At 41.7% G+C, this 13,240-nt stretch overlaps 1 protein-coding gene across 1 annotated transcript in view; it reads right to left on the reverse strand.

Annotated features, from left to right (window-relative positions):
- Myo16 (myosin XVI) overlaps positions 1–5,678 on the reverse strand; it is a 319,471-nt gene extending 313,793 nt beyond the window's left edge. The window contains exon 1 of the mRNA XM_027387882.2: positions 5,423–5,678. Coding sequence (XP_027243683.1) covers positions 5,423–5,648 — 226 coding nt within the window. The 5' untranslated portion in view covers positions 5,649–5,678. The remainder of the gene's footprint in view (positions 1–5,422) is intronic.
- Between the last annotated feature and the right edge of the window lie 7,562 nt (positions 5,679–13,240).

Below are 13,240 nucleotides of genomic sequence, written 5' to 3' on the forward strand. Positions count from 1 at the left end.
TTACAATTTGAATACACAGATGCATGTCTAGACAGTTAAAGCTATTCTTTGCTGTACTCATAGTCCTGCATGCTCCCTCTCCTATAGATTATTTCAAAGTGGAGTCAGAAATAGATTGATAACAGATAGTTTATTAAGGAATAGTAGTCATGCAAGGGAGCCAGTGACCAGATTTGCACAGGAGCAGGAGGGACCCACAAGATGATTCCTAGTCAGCTCAGCCAGGTGAAAGAGAGAAAAGGGGGCCGAGTGTATGCCTTCCTCCTACTTAAACCTTTGTTATTTCACTCTGACCACACCCAAGCAGGCATGGTCATGGGTACCTGTGACCAGGCCCAAGTGGGCATGGTCAGCAGTACCTCTTAATTAGGATTTCTCCCTACACTCTCCCTCCTCCTCTGCTCCACCCTTATGCTTGATGAGATCTCAGTCTTCTGTGGGGCGTAACACAGTCATCTAAAATCCAATGGAGCATCCTGACCTGCCTATTAAGGCCATTTTACAGTCTCATGAGTTTCAAATATTTTGCGTCAAGCCAGCAAGTCAATCTCTCTTGTAACAAAACCTGGAGGAGTATCTAACTTATTAATGGCATCATGTTATTTTCATTGTCCGATGAAAAAATGTGGCATTTTCCTTTCTTTGTCCTATGCAGGATTTGGGGTTACCTAGTTTTGCTTACAGTTTTATGCCTGTGGAATATGTGAAACTATATAAGAAATGCAAATTAGAGCTGTTTTTGAACTGTTTTAAATAGTGAGCCTATCTGAGTGATCTGGGTAAACCCACTGTGATTACATTGGGCCCTGAAAGTTGAAAAGAACCACAGGAGGATTAATTAAAGAGATGAAATTACAGAAAAGTGACCAAACATGTTTGGTGTGAGGGGAGTCTGGGCCCACCTTGAGTCACCTTGAAGATGGAGGAGACTCTGGTCTAAGGGATGCAACTGTCAGCTGTGTCAACAGCAGCTCCCATGCAACCCAAGTTTCATTCCTCCCCCTGAGGCCCAAACCTGACTTCTGACCTACAGAAATGTCAGATAAGCTGATGCATCCATACTCTTCCGACTCCTGAATGTGTAGCAATGTGTTCTCACGGCAAGAGAAACGTAATACTCACCCTGTAGACAGTTACTTGGCATTTCCCACAACCTGTCTCTGCCTTTCAAACCTGATTGTTTCTCACCTCATTCTTGTTCCACTTTGGTCCAAGCCACCGCCATCCCCTGCCTAGTTTACCCCAGGGCCATCTCACCTGCTTGCCCTATTCTAGCAATTGAGTCCTTCTGTCCCTTCAGGATGCAGCTATGGCTGACCTGTTAAGTTCTAAATGGTGTGATATCAAAATCCTCCACTGGTGTCAGGAATCTCTATATACAATGGGCAGAGTCCTTTTACACACACCTTGCAGGCTCCTCAAGGTCTCCCCTTCAAGGTCTCTCCTCACGCACCCTCTATTTGTTCTGCTTCTGCCTCGCTGCTGGTCTTGCTGTTCCATCAGCATCCCGGGACATCCTTTCCCTTAGGACACCACCAAGGATGTCCTCCACATGTTTCTGCATAGTGGTCTCCCAGACCCTCCAGAAAGCTTTCCTAAGTATATGCCTTCACTGATCACACTATATATTCCTGTGACTGTTCATGGCCACTAACAGCACTCATTGGGGTATCAGGGAGATGGAAACCTTGTCTGTTTCACTAATGACTATCCTTCAGAGGACAGTCTGGGATACATGAGTGCATGGAGTGCCGTGATATGATTCTTGTTTTTTTTTTTTTTTTTTGTACTGATTCTCACATTGAGAATCCCAGCCATGCCCAGCCTTCTTAATGCTGTGACAACATCAATAGACTCTTAGTTGGTGTACCAGTTTGCATTTCATATCCACCCTTCAACCTGTTTAAGAGCTAAATATCCAGACTGTTGTTTGCTAAAAATGACTTGCAGTGTGTAAAAGTCCCTTTTAGGATTGTGTGAGAGTCCTCCCCCCACACTGCTTCCTAGTTCAAGAGATTCCCTGGAAATTTCATTATACTTAAGAGCAGAGATGCTAAAGCACATGCACAGGGAAGAGGAACAAAGGGGACGTTCCAGAATATACTCTGATTACAAAGCACTGCTCCGCTCGCATGCAGCTCACCCCAGCTAGCCATCTGATTGTGTCCAGGTGTCTGTGGCTGCTCAGATGCTCTGTGACCCATGGCAGCATGCTCTCCTCGCCTCCCTCACAGGTCAAAGCCAAGCGATGGTCAAACCACATTCCTGGGGCAGCTTTCCCCAGGCGCTTTTACTCTTCCTGCTTCACTCCACTTTTCACTCACTGTGTTCTTGTCTTCCTCTATGCTGGGTATTTTTTTTTTTCTTTTCGTTTTTTGAGACAGGCTTTCTCTGTGTAGCTTTGGAGCCTATACTGGCACTCACTCTGGAGACCAGGCTGATCCGCTTGCCTCTGCCTCCCGAGTGTTGGGATTAAAGGCGTGCGTCACCAGCGCTCGGCCTTTTTATGCTGCTTTTTTTTTTCCTTCTTTCTATCTAGATTTGTATTTTCAAGGGAAAAATTCACCCTCCTTCCTGCCTTCTGATCACTACGGACAGCATGGTTTTCACCTGTCACAACTGTTTGAGACAGAATGATTCCAGTTGTGCTCCATGAGTGATTGCATGAAATATGATTGATTGCACAATGTTTTAGGGAAGAAATATGTAAAACAGCTTGCTTTAGTCTGGGATTTATTACTTCATCACTGTTGTTTACTTCTAAAACCATAGGAAGCATTTTTAATATCCATGGGTGTTTCATCTAAGGGGATTTATAATTTTACACGCTTATTTTGCGTCTCATTACTTTTCTGACAATGTGGGGATAAGGTGTAAAGACCTCAGTGCTATGCACATTTTCTGTGGCAACAGTTGACTGCGAAGAAGGTAGGTGGCTTTAAGCTTCTACTCCACCCTCCTGGGAAGCCCAAGATGGGAAAGATGGAGTGGAGTGTAAGAAACACAGTTCCTCATATCAGTGTGGGTATAAACTCCCAGGGTAGGAGCTGTTAAGTGTCCAGTTACAAATGTGAACAGTATGATGAGAAGCATGTTGATGTAACTACAGAGAACACAGTGTGACCTATAGCTTTGCACCATGTGTTGATAAACTTAGTGATGTCGCTGTTGCATCCATGAGCTTCAACTTTCTCACCAGTAACCTGGAGACAGTAGTGTAGATGAGTGTATTGTTGAAGGCTGGGACTCAAGATGCTGTGTACATGGTGGCTTTGCTAATACCAAACAGTCAAAGTTTTGCAGAGAATGTGTCATACTTATTGCACAGTGCTTGTCCTTTCAGGTGTAAATGGGGTTAGAGCAAAGCATCTCTCAGGCTTCACCAGACCATACATGTAAAGCCATAAAAGCATACATTTAAATGAGATGTACGACTTCCCAGCAAGGAACAGTTTAACTGGCATGATCACACAAAAGGGTGGAGAGTCTTCTTATTGCCATGGATGCATAGAGTGTGCCGATGGTTCTCTTGTGCAAGCCTGCTGATGGTTCTCTTGTGTAAGCTCTTTTCAACTCTGCACCTGCGGCCTTGCCAGCTGAGTCTGTGAGGCATCTGACTTGGGCTGGCTCTGCTAGCTGCCTGCGGCTTTCCTTGGAAGGTGTTCCACATGGTTGGCATCTTCAACATGCCGGCATCTCCTCTACAGTTGAGAAGTCATTCTCAAACTTTTACTCATTTCCCTCTCTGGAGTTACCTACAGAAACTCCAGTCTTATTATGTGTTGCTGGTCCTCTACCCAGCTTCAGATTTCACTAGAATTTTAGGTAGGAGTCTCCATACGGCCAGTTTTTTTTTTTTTTTTTTTTTTGCATTGTTTTTCATTTCAGTAACTCCCTTCTCCCCCACGGACTATGCCAAGGTCTTCTAAATAGATAAATTAGCTATTTACCTTTAAACATAGCCTACCACAAAATCTCAGGGCACAGACAAAAATAGAGACACATTTTTCACAATAATAACATGTCTGGCTTCCACCAAAGTCGGAATGGTGTCCTTATTCCCACCTGAAATCTAAACAAAATAATTTTTAATGCCAATATTGCTATTGGCATTGTGATCCTCTGAGCTCTCATCAGAATTGGCTATTAAACCCATCTCTTTGTGTTTCTCTGATCCCCAAAAGGCATGATTCCTATGACTTCTAGCTAGGCCCCACCTCCTAAAGTTTTCACTCTCAGAAGGAGGCCAAGCATCAAATACACTACTCTGGTGTGGAAAAAGTCATATTCTATCATAATACACACACAGAAATGGAGTCTTCCCCTCACACCAAAACTTTGGAAAGTAGATCGTAAAAGCCATGACAAAGAGCAGAAAGAAACTCACATGTAAAACTATGTGAACAGTGATGAAATTAATCATGTGAAGACAAATGGGATTTTGATCAGTTTCAAGCTTAAGAAATTTTCACAGCATAAGCCAGGATTTTAAAAAATGTCAAAGCCATCTTGAACAAAAGGAACAAATCTGGCAGAACCACTACCCACCCCAGCTTCAAGGCTGACTACAAAGCACCATAGCAGACTAATGGTGGCACAAAAATAGGCACAGAGATTAATGGGGTGGAATAGAGATTCCCCCAAATAAACCCACAATTCATTACCAACTAGTGAGACTGCAGTCTGAATACACTATGCAGGGAAACTGGATGCCAACATAGAGAATAGTGAAACTCAACTCCATCCTGAAACAGAATCAGCCCTTCACAAAAAGAAATTTAAAAAGAACCAAAGACCCAAATATAAGACCTGAGACTATTCACCCTCAATATGAACACAAGGCAAAGTCATAATACCGGTCTGGGAAATGATTTTTGGAAAAATGGACTCAACTTTCAGAATTTTAAGGCAATTGATTTTGTCACCAGAGAAGTCACAGACATCATCTCAAGGAGTGGTTGCCCACCTTCCTAATGCTGTACCCTTTAATACAGTACCTCATGTTGTGGTGACCCCCAGCCATACAATTATTTCATTGCTACTTCATCACTGTAATTTTGCTACTGTTATGGAATGTAAATACTTAATGTGCAGGGTATCTGATATGTGACCCCTGTGAAAGGGTCGTTTGACCCTAGGGGTTGTGACCCACAGGCTGAGAACCACTGGTCTAAGGCCACAAATACGTAGATAAGTGTCTTGCTAAGAATTAGGGTATGCAACTCTAAAAGAAGTTGCTTGCCTTCCGGATAAGTAATTCCCTTTCAGGCAATATATAAATATTTCACCAAAACTTTACTTTTTCACTTATCAGCTAAGAGACTGTTGACTGTCATACTATGGAAGGAACCCTTTCTTTTAAAGGCATTCTTATGTCCCTCGACAACAACAGGCAGTGTGAAGCCCCACTGAGAAGGCGTACCCTCTTTGTCGTGGTGGTGGATGATGGCGTCCTGAATCATGTCAGCGAGGCTGAAGCGGACCCTCTGGCTCTTCCCAGGCTTGGTTCTCTTCAGGAGCCCTTCCTGCTTCTGGAACACTTTCTCGCGCTCATAGTAGGCTTTGATTTGCTCACAGCGCATGCGCTTCACCAAACGCTGACGCTGGCCCAGGGGAAGGGACTCCAGCAAGCACTGGTCAATTTCCATCTCATGGGATCGAAAAACGTTACATAGCTGGTAGCAACCTGAAATAAAAAAAGATGAGAGAAAAGTCACCGGATACATTCTTACTTCCTGCCAGCACCATTACACACTTTCAGACACAATAATGAACATGACTATGAAAAATTACGTTACCTATTACCATGCTTGGTAATATAATGCCCACTGCATTCCTGATTCTACAACATCACTGCATTCCTGATTTTGTAACATCCATTGCATTCCTGATTTTGCAATGCCCACTGCATCCCTGATTCTACAACATCTACTGCATTTCTGATTCTTCAACATCCACTGCAACTGCCTACTTTAAGCAAAGGGAAGTAGGCATAGAAAAGTGATGGAAGTATCTATTAGCCACCCTTTCCAAAGACCTCAATAAGAAGAGGGAACGGTGACTCTCGCAGCATGACAAACTGCTGCATGGAAAGCTGGCTTAATGAGAGTCCCCACTGAAGCAGCAGAGGGTCTGAAAGTGTTCACTATTATTAAGTAGCGGGTCTGAGAATGCTCATTAATATTAAGGAGGAAGAGTTTTCAACTTTCAGACTATTCAAAAAACTGCACCATGTTTGGGTTATTGACTTTGAGCTCCTGACATTTTGGCTTCTGTGACTGTCCTGACTTGTCATTAGATACCCAGGGAATTGTCAGGCCACAGGAAAACCTACAGAAAGAATCAGTATCCCTGGGGGCCATGCATTGATTAGCATGGTGGTGACAGAGAGGATAATCTAATAAACAGTGGTCTTCTGGTTCTTAGCTCTGAGGAAGGGTCACTTGGTGAAGCTGTCAATTAACTTCTAAGCAGTGACAAGCATGATACATCAAGTGATCTTTTACAGGTGTCCAAAGGGATCATTGAAGGTGATGAGTCAACAGTTTCCCTACATCCTCGAAGCCACAGTTGCTAAACTTTAAATTCACACATATTCACTTCTAGTATATCCCCCCTTTGCTAATTTTTTTAGGTTAGCACACAAAGTAATGTGTTTCCTTGAGGCATTTTCATGCATATGACTCAGCATACCTTGTTCTAATTTAGGATTTTAACATATTCTATTGTTAAGTAGTACCACACACCTTGACTTTTAATAGTTTATAAGTTGATTGTAGTCTAAAATTGTTTGATGTGCTGTGCTGTCTTTCATGAATACAGGAGAATCAACAGTGACCTATATAAAAGTCTCCTAACCTGTTAGCTAACACATTACAGGTAACAGCTAAAGAAGCAGAAGTTTTATGTAGCCATTGTGTATCTGCAAACTCTCTAAGAGGGACACTAAACATGGCCTCAGGGGATGCTTGCATGGCTATCAGGCAGGAACGAAGACATGAGATGGGCCGCATCCCATTACTGAAAACCTCTCTACATGCCTGACTTCCTCATAACAAAGTCCCCAAGACTCATCTGGGCAGTGACAGGACTAGGACTATTAGGGACTGATCTCTTTGCTGGCCCTCTACCCTGTGTGGAACCTCACATGGGCTGCCAGGTCTCTACTGTCACTGTAGACAATATACAGATGAGTGCATATAATAAGAATGCCCACAGAAAGACAGTGTGTGTGCTTATTGCTGTGGCAGGGATCTGCACAAGATTAGCTTTTCTTCTTGGAAACAAGTATCCTACTATTTCCAGGGTCACAGGCCTGATCTACACTGCTCTCACATTTTATGCTGTTGTTGCCCCTTCTAAGTGCCTCTAAGCACTGTGCTCATGGTGGCCACTTCTCACCAATGGCCACACTTAGAGCCCGTTGTCACTGCCTAGTAGGAAACCTCACACAAATGAGCGCTTACTTTGACTTGACTGAAGGAGGCATAAATGTCCACAGTGGTTGGCCACTGGTGGTTGGGGAACTCTCATTGTCTCAACAGTTTGCATCAACCAAGGTGCTACTGAGCTTTTATTTAAATTTTTGCAGAATGCTAAGTTGTGCAGTGAGAACACTAACATTTCTAAATAAAAACTTTCACCATTCCTAGCTACAGAGTAGTGTGCAACGGGTCTTTGATTTGTACTGTTTTGTTCTGTTTTGCTTTGATCACAATGTAGATTTCCAGAGTCAACTTCCTGCACCACTGTGACATCAAAGAAGAAAACATAGAAAAATATTTATATGACCATCCATTGACCAAAACATTGGAAAACAGGCCAGTCATTGGTAAATCACTTGGTTCTATTAAGTTGCTATAGTACATAGTGACAATTTAGGTGACATTTTGTGGCTCATCAAGACCCTTCTGGATGTTTTTCACAAGTTAAGACCTTGTCACACTCTAAAAAAAGGTAAGCTGTGTTCCATGGAGGCTTCTGTCTTTGAATACCCACACCCTGATGTCAAAGTCACCACAGAAGAATGGCTTGCCTAGCTACTGTGACTGATGGGTTTTCTGAGTTTTTGAACCAATTTTGAAGCATATTTTTCTTTCTTGAATGGGCTTCACATAGCTGGGAAAGAATGAAATCTAGCAACAGGCTCAACATATTGTTGGCACAATTGGGAATATAGATCTTTTTACCCAATTTCCCAAACAAAAAGGGAATCTTGAAAACAAAATAAACAATACTACAATTTTCCATGTGAAACAAAAGAAAATACACTTGACAATTTATAAGCAAAAGAATGGGTTTATGTAAATTTAGGAGGGTGAATTGTGTTTCATGACAACCTCTTGTGTCTGTAGTTTAGGGGAGTCTTCTGCCCAGATCACACTGTTGGCTTGGTTCACACCTGTTTCCTATGGCCTGCATGGTCTGGAGACTGAAAGACCCTCCTAGATGTTATAAACCACAGTCACAGAAAGGCATATAGACTATCAGCCTGAGTCAGTGAGAAAATGCCTATGGTATGCTTTAGAGCAAGGAGTGGCTTTGCCCTTTGCCCCTTGCCTTAGTTTTCTCTTTTGCCCCCATTCCCATATGTGTTTTCTCGGATAAGCAGCCCCATGATAAACAGTACTTCTGAATGTTACTCTCAGAATTTTCTTGTAAGGGACACAATCAAATACATCTAAGACACATTGAAAGATACACACATACATATGCATGCACACACATATGCACACTCACACACACACACACACACACACACACACACACACACACACACACTAAAATGATCTGTTAATATCCATAAGTTAAAATAAGGGACTGATATTTTTCCAGGCAGGTTCTTTCTCCATAGCCAAGTCTGATTTGGAGCTATGTAGCCTAGGGTGGCCTTAGATTTCTGGGATCCTCCTAAATATCCTTAGTACTAGGATCACAGGCATAAGACATATTGACTGCTATAGATTATATGTAATGTTTATATATTATATTTTATAAAAACATTATATATATACAAATATGTTTAATCTGTACAGATACAGATTTAAGCAGATTGAACATACTAATACTATGAGTCCTAAAATGATATTTTAAAAATAAAAGTAAAGCAAAGAAAGAATGACACATGTGCTAAAGAATTAATGTGGATCACTATTTGGGTCATATGTGAGTTAACTTAAATGTGATAAAAGATCTTGAGGAGAATCCCTGCAGGTGTTATACAGGAAAGTGAATCGAGTGAAGAGATAAGGATGAAAACCTTGGGTCAGATTTCGGGGACTCAGCATATTTACAAGACAGTACAGTTTGGGAAAAGATTTCCAGGCAACAATCAGTCCAATCAGTCCAGCTCCAGGTACACAATACAGCTTAAGGTGTGACCACATAGAGTATATGTGTCTGTGAGGGTGAGTTCTATAGCTAAAAGGCCTAGAACCTAGCTAGTGGTCTCTGACCGACAGCATAGAGGTCAGTATGGCATAGAGTATTTGTGACATCTCCTTTAAGGGTGGGAAATGGTCTAGGGAGGGGGGACTCTGGGATGACCCTTCTGGGGAGAATAGGTGAGGTGTACCTCTATAGTAAAACGTGTGTGAGCTCTGCCTTCACATACAGTGAATGTCCAGTCTCAGCTTTTGACCAAAAATTGAATTTTATCTCCTCCAAGGAGGAGTCACCACAGCACAATTAAGATTCCTGATTTGCTCAGTGTTTCTCTGTGAGTATGAGGACCTCTGTGCCCCCAACAAGGTCTGGATATAAAGATTAGACTACTTGAATGAAACACAGAGAAAGACTCCATTACTTTAGATATAATTCCCAAATAGAGGGAACCCCAGGAGAAATGGACAAGGAGACTTCATAAAGTCTGTAAACCATTGAGCATCAGATGACACAATGAACTTTATGTAAACAACCTGTAAGATAAGAGAAGTGACTCGGACTATAAACAATCAGGACGCTGGCATGCGGAATACAAACCTAAATCCAAATGACCTTATTAAAATGGGCAAACAATTGAACAAGTGTCTGTCCAGAAATGGTAAACAGGTGATCCTAGGCTTTTAGAAAAATCCTCCCCATCACTAATCACCAATGCAAGTCAAAACTACAATCAGATAAAACTCATGTCTGCCACAATGGCAATGACACAGAGAACAAGAAGTGTCAGTGTGGCTGTGGAGAAAGTCAGATGCTCTTGGCACAAAGGCAAAATGGTATAAATGTTACATGGAACATTGTGGAAGCTTCTCAAAGAGGTCCACCCTGAACTAACAACTTTGTTTCTGGGTAAATATCACAAAGATTGCACGCAGGAACTTGAGAGATGCTGGTCATCCAAGCCTGGAAGTCCACAGATGATAAACTACACAAAGACACACATACAATGGACTGTTAGTCAATGTAAATTCCATCACAAGCTACAACATGGATGACCTAGGAAAACATAGTGTGATGTAAGATGAGTCCACCAGGAAGAGAGCAGAGCAGTTGGACTCTCCTTCAACAAATGAGTCAAACCACCTGGAAAACAGAAGTGAGTTTGTGTTCAACAGCATTGCCTTTTGATTAGTGACATGAAATATTCTGAAAATCTATTCCAAACAGTGTGTGCATACTGACCACTCTCCAACCATGCACACATGGTGGTGACGAACATGAATTCTGTTATACTTCAAAAACAATTGAAAAGTTTCAACACAGGGGCTTTAAAGTCAATGCATGGCTTATCTCATAAGAATGTAACAACAATCTTAGTGTTGATCAAACTTTGTAAAAAGGATTATGTAAATTCTGAAAACCAAGAAGATGGATGTCAGGGAAAGAATGAGCATGCTAGCACACAGGTATTGAGCACACACACGGTCACATGCACACACACACACTCACTCTAGTGTCTGCATCAGCAACTCCTCCCTGGACAATTACTCTTAGCATCTACTGTTACAAGAACCAGAGACTTCCTGTGTCTTTTGTCTTTTACTGCATAGAAAATGGCAATAAAACAAAGGAACGATGAGGATTTTCAAACACAAGAACATAATTGCATCTACGTCCTCCCTCAGCTGTGAGGCTACAATGAAGCAAGGAAGTCTTTAAAGGCTGTGAGATTTTAGCATCTTGTAATCAAGTTACAGGGATCTGCCCTTCCTTATGAAACAAAAAAAAAAAATAGAAAGAAATTACATTTCAGCAAGATGCACACATTACAATCTGAAGAGGTCTGAAGACTGAGGAGTCACAGCCTCTCACTTCATTATTTTCTGGAAGTTGGAGATGTGAAATATTTAAATAAACTTTAGGAATTTGAATTAACTTTACAACTCACTGCTTTTCAGATTTCTTTCATCTTCAAATTTCTTTCAACTTATAAATTTTATGTGCCCACTGTATATTTCTCGGGCTCCCATCCAATTATTTCCACCTATTCTAGTGAAGGAATCTGATAAAGGCCTTCTCATTTTAAAATAAAATGGAAATTGAAACAAACACACGTGGATTTACTGCACAATCTCTATTTCTGCACCTGCTTTTCTCAGAGTATTTCTTTAATAACAGGTGTCTTGGTCATAACATACAGCCTCATGGTAGAGATTGAAATAATTTTATCCTCTGGCCTTTGTTTCTGGGTGGCAAAAACCTGAATATTGCTCCTTAGATGCGTGTTCCTAGTTGCCATCTTCCAAGTGGATCAAACTTGCTGGTTTGTCCTATGTACTTTGTCCTGTGCATTAGGTGTCCCCACAATGACTCCTTCTACCAAAGCCCTTCACAAAGATTTGCCTGACACAGGGAATGCTAGCCAGTCAGAATCATCCCAATGATCTGCAGCCCCATGTTTGGATGTCAACCATATCGCTTCAGACCTACACTTAACTGTGTGCTTGTTGGGACAGTCACTTAAATGTATTTCCTCTCGTGCCTCTTAAAAACCACACAAGAAGGAGCCAATGGCAAAATGCAAGTGATGAGCCAACAGAGACTCTGTCTTCTCAGATGTTCTCTCTGAAAGGCCTCCTCTGGAGAATTCTAGCCCTGTAAGTCAGAGCCTCCTTTTGACAGCTGCTCAGGGTAGGCCATACTGTGGCTAGCAAGGCTCTTGATACTGCAAACCCTAGGAGTGCACAGCCAGCTCTCAAGATTGGGAAATGAGAATGCCACTTGGTTCATTCCAGAGAAGGTGGGGCTCTGTAGTTGAGATGGCATCTTAGAGCCATGAACTCCTGGCCTCTTCATGCTGAAGCTCCTCGGGTTTTCTTTGGGTTCTTATGCAATGGAAAAAAATTAGACCCTCTGTCTCCAATATACTTATTTGAGCCACAAATATCAAATAACCCTGAGCTCTGTCTGAATCTACTTGAACATAATGCATCTTTCATCAACATCTTCAACTCTAGCTAGGACTCAGCTCCAGTTCCTATCAGACAAAGTATTTACTAAGCAAACTGCTCAATGTCCAGGCTGTTCAAACACAGGGTCAACATCCCTTAAGCTTTCAGAGCACAAGGTTCAGTCTGAGCCCTGAAACAACATCCTAAGGCGAACAAGACATGATCTAGATACTACACCAAAGATCATAGGCTTCTACTCATTCCTCCTCAAGGTCCTTCATTATAACTCCAGACCATATGTCTATACATTTCAGTTTCACAGTTATAAGTAAAAATGTGTAAGTATTTCATAATATTTATGAACTTTCAAAATGAACATTTAAAATACTATTTTGATATAAAATGTTTCATTCCTTAAAGTGGAGGAGACAACAATGAAAATCACATTTAATCTTAATTCATGGTGTTTATTCAGTCTCTTTCTAGTACGAATATAATAGGATAAAATAGAATTATAATTTGTAGAAGTGGGAAGAGACTTTGAAGTTGAAATGATTCCCATGGCTAGTCACGTCGATTTGTAAGAACTTTAGGAAGAAAGAAAGTCTTCAAGTTCAACACACAAACCAAGAGCAGAAAAAGGACAGAGGTTGAGGAGCAGCGTCTGTGTGCCCAACATGAGAGCACCAGTTATCTCAGAACTTGCTTGCTGCATTACACACCTCGTCTCCCAGTACCACACTCTCCTGGGTAGCCTTGTTTAAAACACCAATTTGTCTTCACACTAACATAGAATAATAGTGTAGTAGAGAAAGTTGGTCAAGAGTTAAAAGTTGACCATCTGCAGCCTACCCTGCCCACTGAAGTTCTCAGTAAACTTGGGCCCAATCACACTGGCACACTAGACC

The sequence above is a fragment of the Cricetulus griseus genome (assembly GCF_003668045.3).
Source record: "Cricetulus griseus strain 17A/GY chromosome 1 unlocalized genomic scaffold, alternate assembly CriGri-PICRH-1.0 chr1_1, whole genome shotgun sequence".
NCBI lineage: Eukaryota > Metazoa > Chordata > Mammalia > Rodentia > Cricetidae > Cricetulus > Cricetulus griseus.